At 37.3% G+C, this 24,366-nt stretch overlaps 2 protein-coding genes across 4 annotated transcripts in view; one reads left to right on the forward strand and one right to left on the reverse strand.

The window, feature by feature from the left end:
- Orc3 (origin recognition complex subunit 3) overlaps positions 1-6,784 on the reverse strand; it is a 51,927-nt gene extending 45,143 nt beyond the window's left edge. For 2 of the 3 annotated variants that reach the window (XM_070011073.1, XM_070011072.1), the window contains exons 1-2: positions 6,316-6,407; positions 4,685-4,739 (exon numbers count right to left, since the gene is read on the reverse strand). In XM_070011073.1, coding sequence (XP_069867174.1) covers positions 4,685-4,739; positions 6,316-6,381 — 121 coding nt within the window. In that variant the 5' untranslated portion in view covers positions 6,382-6,407. Of the gene's footprint in view, positions 1-4,684; positions 4,740-6,315; positions 6,408-6,712 lie in introns of those variants that run through there. The other variant, XM_070011074.1, reaches the window with a different exon arrangement.
- Positions 6,785-6,887: 103 nt separating this feature from the next.
- Positions 6,888-24,366, forward strand: part of Rars2 (arginyl-tRNA synthetase 2, mitochondrial) — a 41,856-nt gene continuing 24,377 nt past the window's right edge. Inside the window, exons 1-7 of the mRNA XM_070010669.1 lie at positions 6,888-6,984; positions 11,086-11,159; positions 13,795-13,897; positions 15,743-15,826; positions 18,804-18,901; positions 21,543-21,598; positions 24,153-24,236. Of these exons, the coding sequence (XP_069866770.1) occupies positions 6,949-6,984; positions 11,086-11,159; positions 13,795-13,897; positions 15,743-15,826; positions 18,804-18,901; positions 21,543-21,598; positions 24,153-24,236 (535 nt within the window). The 5' untranslated portion in view covers positions 6,888-6,948. The remainder of the gene's footprint in view (positions 6,985-11,085; positions 11,160-13,794; positions 13,898-15,742; positions 15,827-18,803; positions 18,902-21,542; positions 21,599-24,152; positions 24,237-24,366) is intronic.

The raw sequence follows: 24,366 nt of genomic DNA on the forward strand, positions 1-24,366 counted from the left end.
TATACTGTAAAAAAAAAAAAAAAGAAAGAAATACATTTTACACCGTAATTTAACACACACACAAAAAAAACAAAAATCACATGGAACAATCCTTATCATGTAATAGCAAATGTTCTCTTTTCTTGTGGCATGATTCACTAAACTGATTTTATAATTCACAATGGTATATGACATCTAATTCGGAAAAAAAAACATTCATTTACTGATAAATCTATTCTTTTTCCCACTGATTTGACCTTTTTATATAAATACTTGTCTATTTAAGCTATTTTTCAACTTCATCTTCCATTATTACTGAATCTAACTCTATTTCTGTATTAATCTAGAACTCTTTAAAGTACTGAATCTAACTCTATTTCTGTATTAGTCTAGAACTCTTTAAAGTACTGTATCTTGCACTGTCATCAATCAATGTTACTCTTTACATTAAAAAAACAAAATAGGCTGGGAATGTGGCTTAGTGGTAGAGTCCTTACATAGCATGCATAAGGCCCTGAGTTTGATTCTTCAGTACTACATAAATAATTTTTTTTTAATCAGGATACTTTTCTAATTTAGAGACATTAAAAATAGACTAATTCCTCATATTAAAAAAACAAGCCTTCCTATAAAAATAATTTATAATAATTTTTTAATTTCTCAAAAATTATTACACAGGTATTTTGATTATATAAGATGAAATTTAAAATCAATTCATGCCCGTTTGTAGCTATAACAATAACTACTCCCCCCCCCCTTTCCTGGATAACTGTGTAAGCCAAAAAAAAAAAAAATCCATGTGCAAGCTGAGGCCTGAAACACCAGTGTACACCTGTCACCCCAGCAACAGTAAGTCGCAAATCTGAAGCCAGCCTGAGCCTCTGTCATAAACACACAAGCAAGAAAGCAACAGAGAGAAAGAGAAATAAGTTTCACATACAAAAGCCATCACAAATCTTTGTTAAATCAAATATTTTTCATTTATTATAGTTTTCTACTTTCCTTCATATTTCCTGTTGTGTAGAACCCTGAGTTCAAGCCCCAGTACAGCCAACAAAGGAAAGTTACAAAATTAAAACACAAAAGAAAAAATAAAAAAAGCAAGAAATTAAGAGGTAAAACAGTAAAAAGGTAGCTTTAAACAGAAAAACATGTCATTTTATATTGAAAGTGGGTAGAATCACAGTAAAATGTTCAGGGGCAAATCAAGGCATAAATTTATTTGCTGAAGTAACACTGCAACAAAATTCATAGTGAAGAACCTGGGCTGTGCAGTTATCTAGAGAATACTGAAGAGAGGAAGTAACCAGTGCCTCAAGGGCATGCCCAAATGTCTTCAAGTCAGACAGATGGTAGGGAAAATGCAGCACATCTTTCTACTTCTCTGTTTCAAGAAATGCAGCTAGTGAAGGCAAGTGCTAATAAGTGTATTGATATTCCTCATTCCCACTCCATCTGTCTCATAATTGGCATCAATTTCTTGAAGATTTTCATATTATAACAGTATCTGTCGGTCTTATTGGCACAATAAAAATTTTATCAAAGGTCTAAAACAGCTCATATTATAAAACTATGCACATCACATTTACTGGCACTACATACTGAAAATCTTATTACTTTATAAATGGAATTCAGTACAAAAAGTTCTAAGCAACTATTTGCTTCATATAGAGGTGGTTATATTAATTAATAGACCATGGGCTCTGGAATCAGACAGTTGGGCTCAAATCCCACTCTATCATTAAAGCACATTAACACTGAGAAAGTTCTTTCTACGTATTTTCACATATTTTAATGGAGATAAAAATTCTGATATACTCTTAGAAATACAAAAATATATAGTGTAAAGTTCAGGTGGTTACTCCGTTTAAGAAACTCTTGGGGCTGGGAAGGTGGCTCAGTGGTACAGCGCTTGCCTTGCATGCATGAGGCCCTGGGTTTGATTCCTCAGCACCACATAAGCAAAAAGAAAAAAAAAAGCTGGAAGTGGCGCTGTGGCTCAAGTGGTAGAGCACTAGCCTTGAGCTGAAGAGCTGTGGGACAGCGCCCAGGCCCAGAGTTCCCCACAACCAGAACCCCCAAAAAAAACAAAAAGAAACTCTTGAGCTGGGATGTAGAGCACTCACCTAACATGTATGAAGCCCTGGGTTCAATCTCCAGCAACATACACAGACACAGACACAGACACAGAACTGGATACTTAAACATAAGTCTGTATTACTGAGGATAACTAGGCAAAGGGTAGAGAACTCTCTATTATTTCTTACAACTGCATATGAATCTACAATTGTATCAAGATAAAAAGTTCCCCAAAATGATTCTAATAACCACTTTTTGACTAACAATCATGTTATTTGCTCGAAAAGTCTTCTTAACTTAATCACTAAACAGACTGTCTAAAGATAAATGTTTCAAATGAAGGCATTTTTAATTTAGTTTTATTGAAATATAATTTGTAAATAAAATACTCATTTTAACAACTTGATATTGTCAGCCAGTGTACATAACCACCCCTTGAAGGTAGAGATCAAGACAGATAACAATTCCATGACACCCAAGTTTCCTCTTGTCTTTTCACAACCAATGCTCACTACTTCCTCTCAGGAAACTGACACTTTTAGATTGACAGCAGAAACTGGTAGAAAAGGTGTGAAGGATTAATATAGGCAGCAACTCTGTCCCACTTGAAAACATAATGTCTTCTGCTGCTCATTCTCAGGTTTTCCCTTCCTTCAGCTGAGAGAGGGAGTCTTACAACACAAACTACAAGGCTGAGGTACTTGACAGTCCACAGTAACACAAATTACTTACTATTCACAAAGCACTATGTGTTAGCTTTTAGAGGAATGAGATAAGGATGACATCTTAATAAACCAATCGAGACCCTGCCTTTACAGATGTGGAGACCTAGGGAAACACCAGAGCAAAGGCCATACAACTAGTTAAGAGTTAAGTGCACATTCCAAGTTTCTTTAGTTCTAATCTAGGTATGTCTATATCTTGGTAGAATTACTGTAAGAGATCTAGGACTTCAGAGGTTTTTTTTTTCCCCCACATATGTTGGTATGCATGGAGTGTATTCCTAAATTCCATTTAGATGATTTTTCTTTATCTTGCCAGACTTCTTTATCTTGTTAGACTGACATTTCTGTGAGAAGATGTATTTTGTGCAGAGACATTTCAGTCCAAAATCTACTGGCTCCATTACTTTGGGCCTGATACAAAGCAGAACATCCAAGTAGCTAGAGGACCAGGAGGAGGAGAATTATCACTTCAGGTTGCCAGAAACAAGATTAAAAAAAAAAAAAACAAAAAAGCACAATTCCAGCAAGCCACTGCCTCCTATTAAACACACCCATGACAATACAGTATCCATGCCATCCTTCAATAGTCCACTCAAATTTTGCATCCGTTAATGGATAAAATAATTATGTCCAGATCCACATGATCCAATCTTCTCTAGAAACACCATCAGTGACACCCAGAAGTATGCTTTACTAATCATCTAGGTATCTCTTAATCCAAATAAATTGACAATCAAAATTAACCATCGCAGCAAATTTATTTATAAAACGGAATACTATAACCAGTTGATTCTTTGTTTTTCCAATCCTGGAGTTTGAATTTGGAGCCTCTCACTCACTCAGACTGTTTACTCAGGTGGCACTTTCTCTCTTGAACTATGATTCCAGATCTACTTTTTGTGCTTATTCTTTTTTTTTTTAATTTTTTTTTTTATTGGTGCTTATTCTTTAGATGGAGTCTGATGACTTTTATTGCTTGGAATGATTGTGAATCTCCATCTTTTGGATTTCAATCTCTTAAATTCAGGGCCTGGGCACTGTCCCTGAGTCTTTCTGTGCTTAAGGCTAGCACTCTCACTTGATCCAGTGACACTTCTGGTTTTTTCTGTGATACTGAGGAATCAAGCCCAGGGCTTCATGCATGCTAGGCAAGCACTCTACCACTAAGCCACATTACAGCCCAATATTATTTATTTCATCCAGTAATATTTTTACATAATTTTCATTAGAAAATACAAATTTCTATTTTTTCTCTTACGCTTTTCTGTATTAGTTTTATTATATACATATACACACACATATACATATTTCCTCCATTACTAGACATCTGTGTTACAAATCAGCATTTTTATTTGATCAAAGATCAATATACTTTTCTAGTAGAAAATGATTTTCATTTTCATTTCAGAAGTTGTAGATAAAACAATTATGGCACACAAATCCTTAAAAGATTTTTTTTTTTGGGGTCCGGTCGTGGGGCCTGAACTCTGGGTCTGGGCGCTGTCCCTCAGCTCTTCAGCTCAAGGTTAGCACTCTACCACTTGAGCCACAGCACCACTTCCAGCTTTTTTCTTTTTGCTGATGTGGTGCTGAGGAATCGAACCCAGGGCCTCATGCATGCAAGGCAAGCGCTCTACCACTGAGCCACCTTCCCAGCCCAAAAGGTATTTTTATTTTACAGCTTTCCTTTTGAGTATACATTTATATTCCCCTTTAGATCATTCCTTATAGTATTCCTTTCTCCGTTCAGTCAATATCACTACTGAAATATACCCTTTACAGCAACATGCAGAGAAAGCCAAGCTTAGAAAAGAAAATTAAGTTAAATTAAGCATAGGTCTTCATATTGAAGATGAAATGGGAGAAGAAATAGCTAACAAATTTGATCTTGAGACACTTACCTATTGGTACAGAGATCTTTCTCTTCTTGAAGCTTGGTTTAAACACAAAACAGCCCTAATTTTAAAAAAAAGGGGGGGGGGACAAGCATAAAGACAAATTAGGTACAGAGCAAAAAAGTGCCCAAATATTCATGGATGAGCAGATTTTAAAAGGAGGGAAAGATGTTTCTTGGTTTCTAAGAAAGCACATTACTTATTTCACTTTTATTCTTTGAGACGCTAATAGGTAGATGAAAATAAACTTGATTAAATTTAACTAATGGTTCCATTTTCATGAGATTTAATGGAAAATAACATAAATACTATGTATTAAAATGAAAATCAAAATAACACTATTCATTCCAAAAGAAGTTTGTTATTGCCAGGCACTGGTGGTTCACACCTGTAGTCCTACCTACTCAGGAGGCTGATATCTGAGGGTTGCAGTTCAAAGCCAGCCCAAACAGAAAAGTCTGTGAAACTCTAATCTCTAGTTAACAACCAAAAAGGCAGAAGCAAAGCTGTGGCTCCTGGTAGAACACTAGCGTTGAGCAAAAAAAACAAAAACAAAAACAAAAACAAAAACACACATTATCCAGGCCCTTGAATCAAGTCCCAGGGCTGGCCCAGTAACAACAACAACAAAAATTAATTGGGTCTACTTTATAATCATCCCAATATAGGTATTCTTTCCTTAAAAATCTCATTTTCAGTAAGATACACAAAAATAAGAGGTGTTTTACAACAAACAGGATTGAAGACTGACCACTCAAAACCTATAGATCTGTATTGAGAAGAACAAAATCATCACCCACATAAAAATATGTGTACTGTCAAATCTTTTCTGGCTTTGAAGCTGGCATCACAGTCTGCTGAAATTTTAAACCTCAGGATTTGCACTTGCTCTTTTGACTCTCATAGACCATTTTAATCATTTAAAAATGAGATGTTTGGGTAAGCACTCATCATTAATTCACTGGGAGAAATGTTTGTACAATTTCTTCATCTATATTTTTCATCAGATAGCTTGACTTTAGGGGCTTCTCCATGCACTTATGGTCCAGAATACACTATCCAGAATAGCTTCCTATAATGACAGAAATCTCATACATCTATTCTGAAATAGTAGCAACAGTCACAAGGGTTATTAAGAGCTCAAAATGTGGCTTGGAGCTACGAGAGAACTGAATATTGAATTTTACTTCCATTCAAATGAATAGCAAAAGAATATTGAATACCAAATGAATATTCAAAAGAATACCACTCTGGACAGTACAACTTGAGGATTGATCTTAGCAACTACTCTTTGACTTGTAGTCCTGGGAGTCACCTAGGCAGTCCACTTGAGAGGTCTACATAACCTCCACTCCCCCAATACACACATACTTGCATTACTTTTTCATTCTCAATTTTCCTAACGTTCTTATTCTTTCTCAACTACCTGATTGTTTTCCATTATTTCTGTCTTCTAAGGGAAAAAAAAGGTGTTAGACTATCCCTTTCCCCAATTCTACACCTGCCAAGCTTCTACTCATTTTTCAGGTAAAGCCTAAATGCTACTTTCTCCACAAAGCCGTCGCAGATTCTCATCTGCGCTAAGTTTTTCCCACTCTTCTTATTCTTTTGGAACTTTTTCCCTCGCTAACACTTACCACAGTTGATGAACATCCACGCACCAATGTCTTTCTTCCGTGCAAAAACCGGTCTGCACGGCTCATCTAGGTATCTCAATACCTAACGTGGTGCTAGGCACACAGTCCATATTGATGACAGGGAACAAGTAAGAGAATGAGAGGGCGCATCCTCGGGACAACAGACCTCCATAAAACAGAAAGTAGAAGTCCTCCAGGCCGCACCACGAGGGAGACCCGCGACCTGCAGCCCCACACAGTCGGCCTCCCCCGGATCCCGAGCAAAGACAGGCGAACTCCGTCGGCCACCCCGCCCCTCCAGCCAGGGAACCGAAACCTACAGAACCTCTGCTCCATCCCTCCTTCAAAGACGCCTCAGGCGGTGGTGGGGCCACCACGAGCGCCCGCCCCCACGTACCTTGGACACCGAGGAGGTAGCCATGGTCCGAAAACCCCGGCGTCGTCCCTGTGCGCCGGAGTTTCCCGCGCGCCCTCGCGGCGGCAGGGCAAAGGTTAGTGGCGTGCTATACAGCTTCTTGATTGGCTGGCGACGCGGGTTTCCGGCGTGAGGGGGCGGGGCGCGCGGAGGAAAGTGGGAGGTAAACCTGGAACTCGCCGGCCGCCGCCGTCGCCGCGCGCTGGCTGAGGCAAGGCATGGCGTGTGGCTTCCGCAGGTCGATTGCCAGTCAGGTATTTGTCCCCGCATGGGCCGGGGGGTGACAAAGACCCACACTGCTTTGAACTAGTCCTCATCCCGCCGGTTCTGCGGACCCTTGCTTGCCCGCCTTCCCCCCCCCCCCCCGCCCCGGCCCCGAGCGGCTGGGCGAGCTCTCGGTGCGGTGGGGAATGTCGGGGAGGACCTCTGTATTGATGTGAAAGTTACCCCCAAAGGTGCTTGCCTTCCCAGCCCAGAGTTCAGCGTGCTTTCACCCTGGGTGCAAAGCCTTAGGGACCATTGGACCTTGCAGAAATTCGTGTTCCTCACACTTGAGTGAAATTGAGAATGGATCCGAATTACTGTTCTGAAGAGAAACTAATTTAAATTGCTTATGTCTCTTGCGTTCTCTTATACAGTCTGGGCCTACGATTAGTTTTTTGGTAAATCTCAAAAGAAATCCAGGGCACTGTTTTTGTTTTTGCTTCAGGATCATACTTGAACAACTTTATAAGGAGGCAGTTTAAAAAAAAAAAAACTTTGGAAGAGTTCTGGGATTCAGCAAGTGTAATTTTTTAAATTCACTAACTGCCTGTAAAATTTTGCAAGGAAACGTTCCACTCGGGGTCTTTACAGACCCCTTTCCTTCTTATTAGTGCATAACTTAGTATCCATCATTTGCCCAGTGTATTACTCCCCTAAGCTCGTTTTTATTTTGTCTTGGCATTTGAAGGGAAATTCTTCTGCCATGCTGCTCTGCCAGTGTTAGATTTCCTAAGGTCACCAACATTACCTTTTATGCGACAAACCTGAACTTAACTACTTTCTTGGGTAAAGGAAAACACTGCCTCATCAATGCTCTTGGTAGTGCCTCAAATTAGGAAAATATGGTTAGATTTACTGAGAATTTAAGGCCAATTTGTCAGTGACAGAGGGTGGAGTTGGGTAAGGATAATCACCAGGTAAGAATCCACAGCTGGCCTTGAACCCTGTGGCTCATGCCTGAAATCCTAGCTACTCAGGAGGCTGAGATCTGAGGATTGCAGTTCAAAGCCAAGCCCCAGCAGGAATGTCTGTGAGACTCTTATCTGCAATTAATCAGAAGAAAACCAGAAGTGGTGCTGTGGCTCAAGTAACAGAGAGCTTGCCTTAAGCTGAAGAGCTCAAGGATACCGCCCAGGCCCAGAGTTCAAGCCCCACAACCCACCAGTAATAATAGTAATAATCCAAAGCTGCCCTTGATCTAACACTGTTTATGTGGCTGGTGAAATTACTTGGCAAGGAATGCAAGGAATCAAAGCATCTTGATGCTTTGCTTTCTTCTGAAGAATTGGTAGGTTTTTCAGGAAGCTTCTATACCAAACAAGGTCAAGTCTCCAAAGATTGTAAAGTTAGCTAATAAAGACAAAAGAAATAATGAAGGCATGTTATAGTGAACTATCGATTTCTAGACTAGATAGATTGGTTCAGTTATTCAGTTGATGCTTTGCTTTCTCAGCCCATAAATCAAGATAGCAAAATTGGGGATTTTATACAATTGTCATAATTTGATTCTGAACCTGGCAAGTTTAACTCCTAACCAAATTTGGCACCTGTCTAGAGCCAAACTAATATTTCTTGACCTTGTATTTAGTATCTTGGTAATAGAAACAAGGTTGCCTTTGTGCCAGAGAAATGAGTGGTTGAGGACTGCTCATAGGCTATAATGTTCTTTTTCTACTGGATGCTAAAGTTTTAATAGTCATTTAGAGAATGGGGGAGATCATTAGGCAGGCAAAATAGAAAGAGATGGAAATCTGTTGTATAGAGTTCAGGTGTTCATTCACAAGGTAAGGAAATTTTTTTACAAGTTTTTAAGGCTGTCACATTCTTGAGCTTTAGTGTTGCTAAAGGCCAGGGAAGTCTGTCAGGTGTAGTTCACATTCTGAGAATCTTATCCAGTAGTCATCAGAGAGAGATTTTGATGTATTTCTCTGGCTCTTAAGTTAGAATTTGTTAGGGCCCAGTCAGATGAGGCTGCTCAGATCTACTTAAAAGTTGTGGCTTTGTACTTTGTCTCTGTCCTTATATATTTACCTACTTCCCTGCCATTTTCAGGGACCCCAGCTTTTCTAAGGTTGGATTGATTATCTCATTCCAAGTTTTTTTCTTCTTTCTTTTTTTCTCTGCTTTAATCTTTGTTTTTTTTAAAAAAATCTCATTTCTTTCTGCATCATACTTTTGTTTCCAGTTATTAAAATTTTCTTTTTTTTTTTTTTTAATCGATTGTGGGCTTGACCTCAGGGCCTGGGTGCTGTTCTTGAGTTCTTTGGCTCAATGGTAGCGCTCTACCAATTTGAGCCATAGCTCCACTTCTGGAGATAAGAATCTCCTGGACTTTCCTGCCTGGATTGGCTTTGAACCATGATTCTCAAATCTCAGCTTCCTGAGTAGCTAGGATTATAGGCATGAGCCACCAGTGCCTGCCTCCTTTTTGTTTTTGGTTTGTTTTTTTTAATAAAAGTTTAACTTTTTAAAAAATTTCAAAAAAATTAATTTTAAAAACTTCAAATAAGTTTTCAGACTTCTCTCTCTCTCTTGCTGGGGCATGAGCGGTGTTCCTGGAGCTTGAACTCTGGCCTGAGCTCTGTCCCTGAGCTTTTGTACTCAAGGCTAGCGCCTCTACCACTTGGGCCAACAGCTCTGCTTCCAGCTTTTTTGGTAGTTAATTGGAGATATGAGTTCCATGAGCTTTCCTGCTCAGGCTAGATGAGAAACTTGAAGTTCAGCCCTCAGCTGGAATTAAGAGTGTGAGCCACTGGCTATGGTTTTCAGATTTTTAATCTGTTTTCACTTTTTCTTTCAGCTCTTCTTTTTAATTGTGAGGAAAATACATATAACATAGTTTACCATCTTAACCATTTCAACTTATAGTCACTAACTGCATTCACATTGTTGGAGAGCCATAACTACCATCTACATGCAGAATACTCCCTCCATAAATAATGCCTCCAATGCCTTTTCCGTTCATTACTAAATTTTCATCTTACAAGATGGTTTGTGCCTTTTGTAAAGCTTCTATTGAAGCTTTTGAAGCTCATTTTTTTTTTTGTCAGTAAGACAGCCTGGTTTTAGAATGAAGTTTTATGAAAAGTTTGGTCCTGTTAGATTAGTCTTACTTGGTCTTGAGGAAATTAACATAGGTTGGGGGATAATGTTTATTGTACTTTCCTGCTGTTCTGGGAAATAAGTTATATATGTGTGTTGCATATATGTCATTTATTATAGAAATGCCTAATCGTTGTTCAAGGGGCTTCAGTTTAACATATCCATTTAGGTGTGCAATGCATCCTGATTAGTTTAGCTTTCCATCATTTCCCCACCCCCATATCCCTTTCCCTCTAGTTTCAAGTTTCTTGGTTCCAAAACTTTCTGAATGAAGATTATCTTTGAATTTTCATTGTTGATCTTTTCCCATAAAATTTTTCTTAATTTTTAAATTTACAAACATAAAATTTAATCCTCCTCTGTACTTTTATGTTTATACCCTTTCCTAGCCTTCAACTAACTCTTGGCAGCCAGTATCATTTTTTACTCATTGGTTAACGTTAACCACCCAAGCCACACCTCCAACTCCCATGTATTTTTTTCTTTTTTTTTTTTTTTTTTTGTCGGTCATGGGGCTTGAACTCTGGGCCTGGGCGCTGGCCCTTAGCTCTTCAGCTCAAGGCAAGCGCTCTACCACTTGAGCTACAGCGCCACTTCCGGTTTTCTAGTGGTTTATTGGAGATAGGAGTCTCACGGTCTTTCCTGCCCGGGCTGGCTTTGAACCGCGATCCTCAGATCTCAGCCTCCTGAGTAGCTAGGATTACAGGCGTGAGCCACCAGCGCCCGGCGTCCATGTATTTTTTTCTTAATCCTTATGGTTTTGGAATTTCCAGAATGCCAAAGGAAATGTATATTCTCTTTCTGGTTTTTTTGATAACAACAAAAGAATTCTCTGTTCAGGCTTCTTTAGTTTAGCATGATGCATTTAAGATTTAGTTGTTGTTAAATATATCAGTAGTTTATTTCTTTTGTGTTAAGTAGTGTTCCATTCAATCTACCCAATATGTCTAACAGTCTTGTGCCCTGTTTTGTTTCTTTTGACTTTTCAGCTTTCCAGAGTTTTGGATCTTCCGCCAGAAAACTTGATCAAGTCAATATCTGCAATTCCAATTTCCAAAAAAGAGTTAAGTGCAGTATATTTCTTAAAATATTAAGCTTGAAATGTTTAATTTTTTGGCAATTCAAAAAACAAAACCAAAGGGACTAGGAATGTGGCTTAGTGAAGCCCTGGGTTCAATTCCTCAGTACCACATAAACAGAAAATGGCACTGTGGTGGTAAAGTGCTAGCTTTGAGCAAAACAAGCCTTTTTGAGGGACAATGCCGAAGCTCTGAGTTCAAATTCAGAACAAAATAAACAAACCCACTTGTGGGCTGGGAAGGTGGCTCAGTGGTAGAGCACTTGCCTTGCATGCATGAGGCCCTGGGTTCGATTCCTCAGCACCACATAAGCAAAAAGAAAAAAGCCGGAGGTGGCACTGTGGCTCAAGTGGTAGAGGGTTAGCCTTGAGCTGAAGAGCTGAGGGACAGCGCCCAGGCCCAGAGTTCAGGCCCCACGACTGGACCCAAAAAAAAAAAAAAAACCCACTTGTTAGGCTTCTATTTATAGACTAGTCCTTAAAGTTAATTATAAACATTTTTATTATATTCAACCAATTCCAATTGACTTAATAAAATTAAATTTGTAGCTGAGCATGGATAGCTTATTGCTATAATCCTAGCTACTCAGAAGATTGAGATTTGAGGATCACAGTTCAAAGCAAGCTGGGGCATGAAAGTTTGATTCTTTATCTCCAATGAAATACTCAAAAAAAGCCAGAAGTAGAGCTGTGGCCTAAGTGGTAGAGTGCTAACCTTGAACAAAAGAAGCTTATGGACAGTGAGCCTCAGGACCAGCACCAAAAAAATTGCATTTTAGATAATCTGATATGTGCTAATTTTTGTGTTTGCTATACTACCAGTGAAATTAGTATTTAATTGCATAACAGAGATAACTTCAAGGCTTTTGAAGTTACTAAAGACTGAATACTTTGTACCATATTTATCTTCTACATAGTTTTGTTTTCATTTTTTTAGACTATTTACAAGGAAGCATTTGTTAGAATTGTTTACTCATAGATTTTTGTATTTAGCAGCAAGGAAATATCTGTCTCCTTGTGAGTTTAGTTAGCACGACTGATACTTACCATTTGAGTGGGAAACTTCAATACTAGGATAAAATGCAGTTTCTCCACCAGCCCAGTATCTCACATAGTCTGCCTGGTCAAAATACTCAAAGAAAAGAGCATCTACACTAAACATGTACAGACTTTTTTTCCTTGTCATTATTTCCTAAACAATATAGTACAATGACTTACATAACATCTACTCTGTATTAGGCATTACACACAATACAGAGTTTATTTAAAGTATACAGAAAATATATGTAGGATATATACAAACATTACACTATTTTATATAATAGGCTTGAGTGACTAGGGAGTTGGGTATCCACAATGTGTCTTAGAACCAGCTCCCCTGCAGATGACTGTACTGTCAGCCATATAGTAATGTCAGGAATGTAGAATTTCAGTATTAACTTTAGAGAAGATATAAGGATATTAGTACTGTTATGTCATGGGATCAAAGTTTTGGGCCACCTAGCTTATTGATTGAAATAGGATTTCACTCATCTTTTGTGGCACCAGCCTGAAATTTTGATCCAGTTCTGTCTTCTAAGTAGCTCAAGAGGTCAACAGGCCCAGGAAAATTCTTAATGGTCATTGTAAACTAGTTTTGTTAATGGGATGGTAATCAGAAGTCACACAGGGATTTTAGTCATTTTCCTGAATTTTATGAGTGATATGAAAGAGGTCACTTGTGCCCCTCCAGAATATGTTATGTGACTAGTTAGCCATGATACATCTTACTCTGCCTAGTTTGTACTTTGCTCATGAGCATCAGATATTAGTGTGGGTAGTTAACACAGATGTTCATTGATTTTAAAAATATTTTATAGGGAAGGGGAAATAATGTAAACCTTGGAACTATTTCAAACCTACAGAAAAACTAGTAGGGAAAATGGAAAGTGGTCTTCTAAATTGTCAAATCTCTATCTTCCTCTTTCACTTTTGTGACTTGATTTTTGTTTCAGTAATGTTACAAATACTGTTCAAGTCACTGATACACTTTGACTCTATCCCCTCCCTTCTTAAGGATAACAACTGTGATAAAGCAGTATTACTGTTGTTGATGGGTTGCATTGGGCTTATTTTTACAGTTTTATCCTCACCTGGAAGAAAAGTACAATTGGCAGTGTTCTTTAGTGAACCTCTGAGCTGAGTATTAAGAATGATACTCTTTTCTTCCCTCCTTCATGTTGAAACTCAAATTACATTTTAAAAACACTTTTGCTTTCATGTTCAGAGATCACTAGTAGCAAGCATTAAGTTAGATGCAGCATTTTAAAAGAAGTCTAGATACCTGGGCTTTTTTAACCCTGCTTGTTAGTTGCAGCAGGACCCAAGAGGGAGAAATTTAATTTTAAATCTCTCCCTATTTGAGAAATAGAATAAAATTGCAATTTGGGAAGATTTAAATGATAAGAAAAAAATTCTGAGTAAATAGTAGGGAATTACTAATTCCCTTACCTTTAGTTTTGTATATGTAACATCTGATAAAATGGTGTTAGTGTGGTTAGCACAGTGATTAGCAGTTGTTTACACACTAGAAATATTTGTAAGGTGACATTATCCCTTTCTCTTCAATGTCTGTCTTTAGAGAAGTAGCAGATTTTCAGCTTTCTGTGGATTCTTTACTGGAAAACAACAGTGACCTTTCAAGACCAGATATTCAAGCTCAAGCCAAGAGACTGGCAGAGAAGGTATTTTGTCTCTATTTAACATTATTCATGACCTTAGACGTTAAAGGGGGAAAAATAGCTCTACTAGCATGAATTCCTTAGTGTTTCTTTGTTTATAGAATCTTGGAAGATACCATTTAAATTCATTTTTACCATATACTAGAGGTTACAACAATTTTTCAAATTACTTTTGAAGCATTTTCTCTTGAGCTGGTATTGTTCACTTTTTTTATTAAGTACTTACAAGAGAGCTGAAGTGTTGATTAATTTTACACATTGAAGCTGGTTGAGTGTTTGAATTTTGAAAAAGCTTGATAAAGTAGACAAGTGGGTAACAAGTTTTAAAATGAGTTTCTAAGAGCATTAAAGAGAAGAAATGATTAGACATAGAGTCATTATAAGAAGTAGATGACTTAACCTCCATTTGTAAGTTTTCTGATGGGTATTGTATTCTAAAAGAACAATTAAAAAGATTGTAAAGGCCAGATGCCAGTGGCTCACACCTGTAATTCTAACTACTCAGGAGGCTAGATCTGAGGATTACAGTTCAAAGCCAGCCTGGGCAGGAAAGTCCATGAGACTCTTATCTCCAATTAACCACCAGAAAACCAGAAGTGACACTGTGGCTCATGCGGTAGAGCGCTTGCCTTGAGCTGAAGAGCTCAGGGACAACAGCTGGGACATGGCAGCATACACCTGTAATCCTAGCACTTGAGCAGCTTCAGATAGAGGCATCAAGAGTTCAGGACCAGCCTGAGCTGCATAGTTCATGACCAGTGTGCCTGACATTATGAGATCCTATCTCAGCACCTCTACTTGCCAAAAACAAAAGAAAAGAAAACTTACAGAATTCGTATAATAAAGGAATTTGGGGGCTGGAAAGGTGGCTCAGTGGTAAAGTGCTTGCCTTGCATGCATGAGGCCCTGGGGTAGATTCTCCCGCACCACATCCAGAAAAAGCTGGAAGTGGCACTGTAGCTCAAGTGGTAGAGCACTAGCCTTGAGCTGAAGAGCTGAGGGACAGTGCCCAGGCCCAGAGTTCAGGCCCCTGGACTGGCAAAAAAAAAAAAAAAAATGGAATTTGGGTAGCTGAATATTTTTTTTTATATTATTATGTGGACTTGAACTCAGAACTTCCTGTTTACTGCCTGAGCCATGTACCTGGCCCTTTTTACCCTGGTTATTTCTGAGGTAGATTTTGCTTTTTGCCTAGGATATACAGGGCTGAAATCCTCCCATTTTATGCTTGCCACCATAACTATGACAGGCCTGTGACACTTCACCCAGCTGTTGGTTGAAATGAGGTTTCATGCAACTTTTGTGGAGGCTTGCCTTGAACTGTGAGCTTCACAGTTTTCACCTCCTGAGTAACTAGAATTATAGGTGTGAGCCAGCAACATATGATTATAAAATCTTCTCATTTTTATTAGCAAGTATATCCATAGTAGAATTAGAATATTTAACCCATTTCCCTTATTTCTTGGAATTTGTCAAAGACTAGTGTGGCTCTTCAGTGATGACAGGTATCATTAACTTCATAGGTTTATCGAGGAGTTGAATATCTAGTGGGTTAGTAAATAAAACATAAATTACTTTCTGTGTCTTGGTGCAAAAGTTTTTAGCAGAGGCACTGACAGAATGTCATTTTCTGGACTTTTCCTAAAGATGATGAGATACAGTGTCACTTTGTGATAGATGGAAAATTTGAGGTGAAGAAAAGGAAGAGGAAAGATTGAATACAAAATTGCAGTCAGGAGAAAAAAATGTGTTTTTCCAAGTCCAATGTAGAAACTGAAGAAACTGGCCAAAGTCAAGATCCAGCTGTAATAAAACATACCTATTTTATGTCATTTATTGTCTTTTCAGCTTAAATGTGATACAGTGGTGAGTGAAATCAGCACTGGTCCAAGGACAGTAAATTTTAAAATAAACCGAGAACTGTTAACAAAGGTAAGAGATAGTTATTATCTGACCATTGTGCTTTCATTCTACTTTAGCCACACTGATCTTCCTCCAGCCTGAAAAATCATTGTTTCCATACTGTGCCCTGTACTAGAGTACTGCTCCAAGTTAATAGCTACTTAACCATTATATTTTTTTTTCCTTGATTATATATGTGCATGTGTGATGCTGGGATTGAATGTAGAGTGTTGCATATATTTAGGACCTTCCTTGGCAGTAGTGTTTTTATCTTTTCATTTGTAGTTTTCACAGTATTATTTACCTGTTGTACAGAACAAATTATAGTTAGCATTTTATTTGATTAATGCCACTTTTTCAATTCTAATTCCCATTCATACCATGTCTTTCTTACTGATGAACTTTTAGTTTTTAGGGCCTGGCATGTGGTAGATACTAGATAACTTTGTTTCATGAATAGTCTCTATTGAGATACCCAGCTCTAAAACTTTTCTGCCCAGGTTAGATTCAAACCACAATCCTCCTGTTCTCGGCCTCCCAAGTAGCTACAATTACAGGTGTGAGTCACTAGTGACCAACTTAATATTTTAATGGCTATGAGTTTTTATAATTTATTATAGTTAACAAACTTAGAGGATTTTCTCTGTCTTATAGATGTCTACTAGATTGCTTATCAAAGATATTTCCACATCTGATTGTGGTACTGCATTGCTATAATCCCAGCACTCCAGAAGAAGGTTTGCATACATAGCAATACTCTCAAAAAGAAAAAAATTACAGGCATAGTGGTTCACTCCTGTAATTGCAGCTAATGAAGATCAGATGGTCATCTTCCAGGCCAGCCTGGGCAAAAAATTATTGAGGTCTACCTCTCAACTAACAAGCCGGCTTAATGGTGTTCATTTTAATCTAAGCTATGGAGGAGCCATAGGTAGGAGAATCACAGTCAGGGGCCAGTCAGGCAAAAACAAGGGATTCTCTTCAAAAAACAAAGGAGCTAGAAGGATCTGGCTCACTTGATGACATACCTGCTTAGCAAGTATTGAGCTTTGAGTTCTAACCCTGTGTACCACCACCCTCAATGAAGGCACAAGAGTGAGGGCTTTCAAGTGCAGCTAATTGTGCTTACATGGAAATTCTCTATTGCAGCTTTGAGGATCTGAATCTGCTTTACATTAAAGCAGAAAATCAGTAACAAGTTCCTTAGGAATGTTCAATTTGTTTCTTGATGTGATCTGAAAAATTCATTAGACCCAAATAACCACTATGTAAGGCTTGAAAATAATGGAGCCACATGTAGAAAATTTTAAGTTTTGAGTAATCAGAATTATTAGTATTTTGGCATACAACAAAATGATAACATATAGCACAGATGCATTCATACTTCCCTATGATATATTTTTCCTGTGACAATGAGCAGATCTGCTGTTCATTCAGTTATGTGTAGTTTCCATGAATCACAAAATGGTGATTACAATTCCAGTCATTTCAATTACCAAGGCCATATTGTCACAAGGCAAAGTCCTTATCCTAAATCTTTCCATCAAAGAAGCAAGTTAGTAAAGTAGCAACTACAATCTCTATATGCAAAGTAGTAAGTCCTCAGAGCAAAAACCACATTTCAGATTTCTTCCTTATCACACCCCAAAATCAAACCTGGCTCTTTCTGAGTTTCACTATTATCTACCAAATTCCAGTAACCTGGCATTTAACTTACTAATTTACTTCAAACCTCTATCTCTGGAATTTCCCTTTAATTACTAACTTGGAGTTTCTACAAGGAGATTCTGCCTTTTAAGTTTGTCCTTATTCTTACTTCGCAGATTTCAGTAAATTCCAGGCCACAGTTTGTCCCATTCCTAGGGTCTGTATCTACGTTTCTCAGGTTACCTAAGACTTGTTTGTCTCAGTTAAATTTCATTTTTCTTTGATCTAATTAATATTCTAGTTGTTTAACTTAACCTGGTTCTAACATCAAGATGCTTCCTTCTCCTACTCCTGCTTCACCCACTTTTCTCAATTGAGGTCTTAGTATGTATCCCCAGCTGGCCTGGAACTCATTATATGTAGCCCTCGTTGACCTGAAGCTCACAATCCTCCTTCATCGACATTTCATTGTTCAGCTTCTTAAATTCTGATTGTTATGTATTGTTTACTACTTGCTGTTTTTTTTTCTGCTTGTTCCATTTAGGGATCATCTTAACCAATTCTCTGATACTAAAATTCTTCATTATCATGAACTCAAAATATCCTTAGTGAAACGAAACCAAATTTAGAATAGATAAAAAGTTTCAAAGTAGTTTTAAAACATAACCATTTTGAGAAACTCATTACCAGTAATAAAAAGATGAATATGTGTATTATATAACAGTTCTGTTACTAACTGAAAATTTGCTTAGAATATGTTTTTGAAAGTTTGAGATTTCTTTTTCACTTGTAGAGCCAATAGGCATTTAATTTTTGTTATTCATTTTCTATCATTATTTGTGATCTATAGTATCATAAAAACAACATGTAAGCAGAAATTCATTAACATAATCACTGAGAGCTAGGGGAAGTTTTCACTATGTGACTTAATAGCAGTGTCATTTTTTTTTTTGCAGGGGAGGGGGAAGTTACTTAACCTTTTCTGTACTTTTCTTTCCCTGTGTACAAAAGTAGTACTTCCAAGGCTGCTATGTGAATTAAATACCTAGCACAGTCCTTGCAATACAATGTACACTCAATAAATATTAAGTGCTGATTCTGGCTTTGTCATTACTCTTTACTGTGGGACTTCAGATAGTTGCTTAATCTATCAAAACTCCTGGCTCCTGTTTCCTCATCTGGAGGGATGAATAGCCCTAATAAACAGGTGGAGCATCAGTGTCACCTCATGTTAGGACTGTTCTCCTGGGCTACAAGGGAGATTAGTGCAATGAGCCAATTAACAGCATTTAGTTCTCAGTAACAAAGTAATTAAGAAAACAAGGCTTTTGCACCATTCATTTCTACTTTTATTTTTCAGGCTGTGCTGCAACAAGTAATCAAAGATGGCTCAAAATATGGATTAAAAAGTGAACTTTTTGCTGGTCTTCCCCAGAGGAATATAGTAGTTGACTTCAGGTGAGTGCCTACCTGTCTTACATACTTGATGAGTCCAACTGATTAGGGATGCATTTGGAAACCAATGATATGTCCTTAAAATCATAGTGAATGATCATTAAATCATGATCATGATTAAAAATATAATTTTTTAGATATTAAACTCACTAGTGATTATGTTTTATTCTTTTTAAATTAAGGAACACTCACTTTTAAAAATTCATTTTAGCAAACTTGCATTGTATGGCATAGTAATATGTTTATTATCATACTAAGTATTTTTAAATGAAGTAATATTTGAGTAAATGTCTTAGTACTTTTGTAATCCCATAATTTGCTCATGTATCCATAGGATCAAGCTTTCAAATTGTAAAACTTCTTATAAGAGTGTGTAACAAGACCTTTGGGATAGAACAGAATTTAAGCTCTAATTTACCACTTTTAATTAGCTAGGTTTAAGTTAATTTTATCTTAATATTGAAAAATGAAATTTTCCATCACTTTCCAAACAGAGAATATCTGTGAGTTATTAGATGAGCTAACTCAAGTAACTTGCATGAAACTCACACGGCAGGTAGTACATACTCTGCTATCATTAAATGATGAATTACAACTTCTCAAGTGCACAAAGGAATAGTGCTCATTCAGCAGGAATAGTGAGTCACAGTTTTTATTATTCTGAGAGGCCTTATGAATAAATATTTTACACTTTCCAACTTTAATGTCTGATGCAGTAAATATTGTTATACATTACTCATGAACAAAATTTCTTTGGGTTCCTCAATATTTATTTAAAAGAATAAAGATTTTTGGAACCAAAACACTAATTTAATTTCCAGTAATCTATTGTTTTTAATCAAAACAATATTTCTGAATTACTTAACCATTTCTTCTTTTCTTTTTTCTGGGCAATGTTGGAGTTTGAACTCTGGTTCTTATATTTGCTAGACAGATCCTTAAGTTTGCAAGACTAGGCCATGTCTGTAGTCCTGATTGTTAGAAACATAATCTGATTACCATATAACGAAGCCTTGTTGTGTTTGTGGTATGTTTTTAATGATAAGAGAAAAAATGGCTTAAAGTTTTAAGCAGTTTTTTAATAAAGTAAAAGAGTTGAATTAAGTATCTGAGAATAATTCCTATATGTCTTAAGAGAAAATTCATTAAGTCCTGCTTTAAAAACAACAACCACTTCAATATACAGAAACCTGGCAGGAAATGGTTGTTGGTTGGCCTTAACTCAATGATTCTTACTTGCCTGTAGTCTTTTATATAACTTTCTTCATCTGAAGGCTTTACTAAGTTAGAAATCTAAATCTAAGGCAGCCTATTGGCCTATCTGGCCAGGCATCTTTCCCTGTCCACATGTATCCAATGCAATGGAGCAAGACCTCTCTACAAAGGTGCTCAGGGCTCTAAGATAGAGTGAAAACATCCAATCTTAAAAGCAGGTCACATTCTGCTAAACAAAGTAAGTAGCAAAGTCTCTCCAGGTTCAAGAGTAGACTACTTTTTTTTTTTCTTGTGGTATTGAGGCTTGAACTCAGAGCTTTGCACTTAAACAAGCATCTGTCACTTGAGCCACACATACCCCTTTTTGCTCATTGTTTTTATGAGATTGAGTCCTATACTTTTTGTTCCCACTGATCTCTGACAGTGATCCTCCTGCCTCTGCCTCTTTTAAGTGGCTGTCATTACAGGTGTATACCACCTCATCTGTCTGTTTGGAAGCAGGGTGTCCCTGTGGCAGCTGATAACTCCCATTTCCTCTGTCTCTGCCTTCCAAGTATCTGGAATTACAGGCCTGTGACACCAGATTTATCGCGTGCTGTTTTGAACACTCAGCTGAACTGATGCAGAGAAGCTCTTAGTCCCAGTCTCAGTTGTGATTAAAGTCTGTATCCTAGGCATTCAAGGTTTTTTCCTCAGTGCTGTCCTTGGACCCATATACCTGCAGATTCCAAAAGTCTGTTGTAGCTAATTTTTAGTGCCTCCCTCATAAAGAGTGTGAATTATTATGTGTTTAGTCAGATCTGCAGTAAAGGGCTGGGATAGTTTGCTATCCATCATGAATTTGCTATAAGAATTGAAACTAATTACTGCTACTTTTTTTGCTAAGGCATTCTTTTCTGTACAGTTCAAAATCTACAAGTACCCTGATTTTTTTGCTCCTTATTTTTTGAGATAGGTCTAGATTTTTGGCTGGGCTTGAGCTGGGCATGTGCTGAGCACAATTTACCTGTGTTAGGCTTCCTGATAGCTAACAGGCATGCACCACCACCGCGCCCAGAGTTTTATTGCAAAGGAGTCTGATGAACTTGAACTTTTTTCTGAACTTGAACTGAGATTCCCAAAGTCTTAACCTCCCAAACAGCTAGAAGTATAAGCATGAGCTACTAGTGCCCAGCTTACTCATCCTTTTAATAATACTTAAAAATATTTGCTTCAAAAGTGTGCCACTTCTGTTTATGGTACTCACCATAAATCACAGGATCAATTCTCTCTTAATTCTAATTTGTCTTTAAATTTGAAATCTTTAACTTACTTTTGCTCTAAATTATCAAAGGTTCCTAATATGTCAGCCTGTGGAGGTTTGACCCAATCCATTCCTAGAACTCTTTGTTTTAGAACTTTAAAAAAAGTCTTACAAATTTTTTTTCAGCTCACCTAATGTTGCCAAAAAATTTCATGTTGGACATTTGCGTTCCACCATCATAGGTAAGTGTTTGTTTTCATAGAAAATGCTAAGCATGCCTTTGGGAAAATATGTTGTACTACAGTTTAACAATTTAATGTTTAAAAAACAGAAGAAAAACGAAAAAAGTTTCAATTGATTTGAACCTAGCATTAACTAAATATTGCATAAAATGAGAAAAGTGGTTTAGAAATTAAAACATTTCAAAAGCAAAAGATTAACTCAGAAATCTGTTTTAACTGGTATATGTGTTATGATTTTTAATTTTCTGAAAACACATGAAGAACTGAGAAACGAAAATGAAAAGTTATGTGGGAATGGTAGTAGCCTTCTAGATTTTTTTTGTTTATATAATATATTTTGTTTCATTTATTTATTTTCTGCCAGTCCTGGGGCTTGAACTCAGGGCCCAGGCACTGTCCCTGAGCTTCTTTTGCTCAAGGCTAATACTCTACCACTTGAGTCAGGGCTGTACTTCTGGCTTTTTCTGTGTATGTGGTACTGAGGAATCCAAGCCAGGGTTTTGTGCATGCTAGACGAGCACTCTACCACTAAGCCACATTCCCAGTCCCTATATTTTGTTTTAGAAAAGCAAATTTCATCAAGAACTATTTCAAAACTGGACTGTTCTAAAAAAGAGAGATACGATTAGTACTTTATAGCTTTAATGCTTCTGTATATAAATGCTTGTGTATTTCAAACATTTAAAACTCAAGTTATAATTGTATAATTAGCATTGGAAAAGACTTTGGAGTTTGTCTCCTCTAATCTGGCTTTCAATGTAGGTAGAAATCTGTGTATTGCATGCTCAAGAAGAAGTCATTTAACCCATAGTTGAGTATATTTAAAACTGGACAGATTAGTACTCTGGCATAGATTATTGAAATAGTTGTCTTTGTCACAGAGTTCTTGAGCATTATTTTATGAGAAGAAGTGAAAAGGCTTGAAGAAAAAACATATAAGAAATATATCAATGTTTGATAAGGAATGTACTCATTATCTTGTCCATGTAATTGTAACCCCTCTATACGGTATTTTCACAATAAAAAAGAAAAATATAACAAAAATTACACAAGTCAAAAGCAAAGGAATGTGTAAGGGGGTGGGTATGGCATGATAAAGTGGTTTTTACATTTGTTAAGGAAAATATTGGGCCAAGAAGAGAGTATTTATTGCCCTGGTTAACTGTCTTATGAATGAAGAAGTTCAGACACTGCAATTAACTTTTCTAAGATCACATGGCTAGTAGGTACTGTAGCCAGTAGCTAACTAATTCCAAAGACTAGGGTCCAACATTTAATTGGATCTGTGAGGAAATAAGGTACTAAGAAAAAGTTATACAAGATGAGTAACAATTGAAGAAGTAGTTCCTGTTGCTGAAACTTATATGGACTACAAACAGGAAAGATGTCAAAGAAAGTAGCTGTAGTAATTCCACCTATGTGTTGGTGATATTTATTTGAAGAAAATAAAGCCATTCCTCTTTAAAGCAGAAAAGGATGATATCCAACAGCTGTCCTAACAACTTTGTTACAAAGAAGGTTTGAGTTAATCTGGCATTACAAAAAAATCTTAAAACTGAACCCTAGAACTCGGTTGTGAAGGGAGCTCCTGGCTCTTTGCTGTCATTCTCATCACATTCTAGGCCTAAGCTACAATACCCACAATCTGGAAACTGCCACTGTTTGTGTCTTGTCTTCTGGAAGAGGCCTGAAATAAGTAGAACCTCTTTGAATAGTACTAGCAAGACAGGTGGACCAAACATAAGTAACTTCCCTTCCAAATCTTACAAAAAAAATGCATTTGATTGCCCAAACCTGGAAAACTTCTGGACCCTAACCACAAGACTTCTAGCCTTTGCACTATGGAAGACAGCAGATGCTGAATGTCAGATCTGTATCAACAAAATATCAAGGTGATGACCTTGGACCTCTGTGTGCATTTGAGGGGCAGCCGTGGAGAAGAAAGTCATTAGTGATCGAAAGGAGATTGTGTAAGTTACTTAGAATAGTGTGACTCAGTTTCTTAGGGTATAGCCAAGTCATTATCTTTCTTGTTAATCAATATGATTCTGTTATTTCCTGTCCTTGGAATTAACTAGGAATAGCAGTTATCCTAACGTGTTCCCAACTCCCTTTAGTAATGATGAAAATTCTGTTCTTGTGAATGAGTTCTTTGGAATAACTTCCTCCTTTCTATGAGACAAAGGAAAACACAATAATGAATTTTTAGTTAAAAAAAATTAAGTTGGTAAATTTTATGAAAATAATTTTCTTGGAGCTGGAAAGGTGGCTCAGTGGTAGAGTGATTGCCTTGCATTCATGAGGCCCTGGGTTCAATTCCTCAGCACCACATAAACAGAAAAGGCCAGGAGTGGCTCTGTAGCTGAAATGGTAGAGCGCCATCCTTGAGCTGAAGCGCTGAGGGACAGTGACCAGGCCCAGAGTTCAGGCCCTATGACTGACAAAAAGAAAAAAGAAAAGAATTTTCTATGTTAACCTTGATACCACAGAAGGAGTAGGTTTTACATAAGGCAAAGTAACTAACAAAATTAATAAATATTTTATTGATTACTAGGAAATTTTATAGCAAATCTTAAGGAAGCTTTAGGACATCGAGTAACAAGAATAAATTACCTTGGAGACTGGGGCATGCAATTTGGTAAGTATGTTTGAGGCTTTTTTTTTTTTTCCACTTCATCTCAAGGTTTAATTTTTTTTTAAGGTGATGTAACTTGATCATCTGAAAAGAATATTTACAAAGTACTGTGCCCTGCCTGTTTTTCTCGTGG

Source organism: Dipodomys merriami, unplaced genomic scaffold (assembly GCF_024711535.1).
Source record: "Dipodomys merriami isolate MVZ:Mamm:240054 unplaced genomic scaffold, mDipMer1.0.p SCAF_8, whole genome shotgun sequence".
NCBI classification, from domain to species: domain Eukaryota; kingdom Metazoa; phylum Chordata; class Mammalia; order Rodentia; family Heteromyidae; genus Dipodomys; species Dipodomys merriami.